Source organism: Oryzias melastigma, linkage group LG3 (genome assembly GCF_002922805.2).
Source record: "Oryzias melastigma strain HK-1 linkage group LG3, ASM292280v2, whole genome shotgun sequence".
Classification (NCBI taxonomy): Eukaryota; Metazoa; Chordata; class Actinopteri; order Beloniformes; family Adrianichthyidae; genus Oryzias; species Oryzias melastigma.
In genome coordinates, this window is record NC_050514.1 from 509,977 (window position 1) to 512,297 (window position 2,321).

General features: G+C 41.1%; 1 protein-coding gene across 1 annotated transcript in view; it reads left to right on the forward strand.

Annotated features, from left to right (window-relative positions):
- The window catches only part of LOC112160745, a gene marked incomplete at its 3' end in the record, with an annotated part of 3,358 nt that extends 1,037 nt beyond the window's left edge, over nucleotides 1–2,321 (forward strand). Inside the window, 3 exon segments of the mRNA XM_024295518.2 lie at nucleotides 1,055–1,795; nucleotides 1,889–1,967; nucleotides 2,060–2,321. Of these exon segments, the coding sequence (XP_024151286.1) occupies nucleotides 1,055–1,795; nucleotides 1,889–1,967; nucleotides 2,060–2,234 (995 nt within the window).

A 2,321-nucleotide genomic window follows, 5' to 3' on the forward strand; every position in this document is an offset into this window, starting at 1 on the left:
CCTGTGTTGTGACAGTAATACAAGCACATATCTGTTTGCTCAGCTGTTGGACAAGTTAAAAAACAAGTTAAATGTCATACAAATTGCCACCTATTCATTTTCTTTATATGAGTCAGCAATTCCTTGCAAGAGTCTAAGATGCTTTTTTTTCTTTACATGTCAACCTCTTTCTCTTAGGCTCATATTTCATTGTTGGCATGCATGTCCAACAGACACAGAGAGGTCTTTGTGAAATTTAGTGACCAGCTCCAAAAGCCCCATTATTAGTAGTGTCGGTCTTGAATACCATGAAACTAAAGAGCAGCAAACAGTTGCTCCGCAAGATTATGACATCACAGGGGAACACCAGATCCCGACATAATTGAGGAGAAATCCAGACTGGAGATGTGTGATATCCACTAAATAGCCATTATAGTCCATCTGTGTAATGTAATCTAATACAGCGACTCAACAAATTTCTTTTTTGGAAGACTAAAAACTGTATGTTGAACCCTTGTGCTATCCTAGACAGGTTTACATTAAAAGTGGGGTCATCTGGACCCTAGAAGACAGTGGACTGAACATTTTATTTTTCAATGATTTTTTGTTTTCATTGATGTCTGTGGTAGACATGTAATCCTGTACATCTTCATCCACATTTGTCATGGGAGAGATAACACGTCAATGTCAGGGTGGGGTCATCTGGACCCCATAAGATAGCGTAAGGGTTAAGAAAAAAAAGAGAAGTCTAATTGTGCAAATACCAGACTGGCTAAAATAATTCTGTAAACCATTTTCCCTTTGACATGATAGGTGTGTCAGATAATGAAATTGATGCCTGTCTTTCATCTAAATGCACAATTAGTCTCCCGGGTTAACAATGCTGCCTTTCACCACACCTTATGAAAGCAGACCACAAAACAAGTCAACACACGAGTTTGTGGCAAACAAGTAAGCTTTGTGTGGTCTTGTCATCATAAACTGAAGGAGCTTAGTGACTTTCCTTCTTACTCATGTTAGAGTCAGTATGTCAATACTTGAAGGGGTGTAATGTTTTTTTTCCTTTCTTCTCCAGCTGTCAGCAATATTCTTGCTCAACCAGAGGAGGATGTTTTTGCTGAGGCCATGACAGAAGAATTCCTCATCAATGAACCGACCAGCCCTTCACCTACGACGGAATCTTTCAAAACCAACACAACTTCTCAAGCGCCTCTATTGTCAGATTTTGTGACTGAGGGCAGTGGTGAAATCACGTTCACTCAGTGGTTAGAAGGTAGCGGAGAAGATCCCATCGGAACTTCCGCTGTCCCCACACAGGACTCTTCACTCACAACTGAATCAGGCGAAAACCCTGAAACCCCTCAGACGACACAATGGCCGCATCTGGAGTTCACCACTGAGGGCAGTAGCACAACATCACCTTATGAGTGGATGGACGCCAGTGGAGATGATCCCATTGGAACTTCAGCCGTCCCCACACAGGATTTGACTCCAACTGAATCATTCGAAACAACCAAGTTCATGATGGAGGAAAGTGTGGTCACACCCTCCTCAGTGTTTGATAGCACCACTGAAACCACAACTGAGAGCATCACTAGTGTCCTTTCAGAAGATTCCTCCTCAGATTTATCCAACATCCAAACCACCCACTCTGAATCGACCCCTTTCCCAGTACTACAAAGGCGTAATTTTTTAAACGTAGGTTTTGAAAGATTCAGCTCTAACCCTCTTCATGACTCCGAACCTGAAACAGCCAATAGTCATTCATCCCATGGCCACGACAAAGTTCTACCGGTTGTAGGACACAGTAGACAAGGTAAGCAAAATAACGATAATAATAATTTAAAAAAAGCATGATTGAATTATACCTTTAAAACCTTCTCTAACTGTCATCTCTAAATTTATTCAGACTGGCTCATCATTGTTGGAGTTGCTGTTGGGATCATGGCATTGATGGGACTATGCGTCGCTGTGGCTACAAGAGACAAGTAAGACCAAATAGTTATAATTATAATAACTTTATAACAAGATGACTTTAATCCATGATTTTAACGGTTCTGTTTTCCTTCTTGTTGTACAGGTGGAACAAAAAATCATCATCAAGTTCAGACAAAAACACAAATCTCCAGAACCAGAAGATGGAGAAAGAGATGCAAACTTTCCTGACCAAAAGCGAGCCAAAAGAAAACGGACAGAACGGGGAGTACACAGTCATTCCGCTGGCTGACATTCCAGAGAAATATTTGTCAAACTGAAATGCAGAGAAAAAAACTGGACAATGGAATCATCGGACAAGGCTGTGATTGAAGTGGATGAACTATCACGCAGCAAGAGACCCTTTT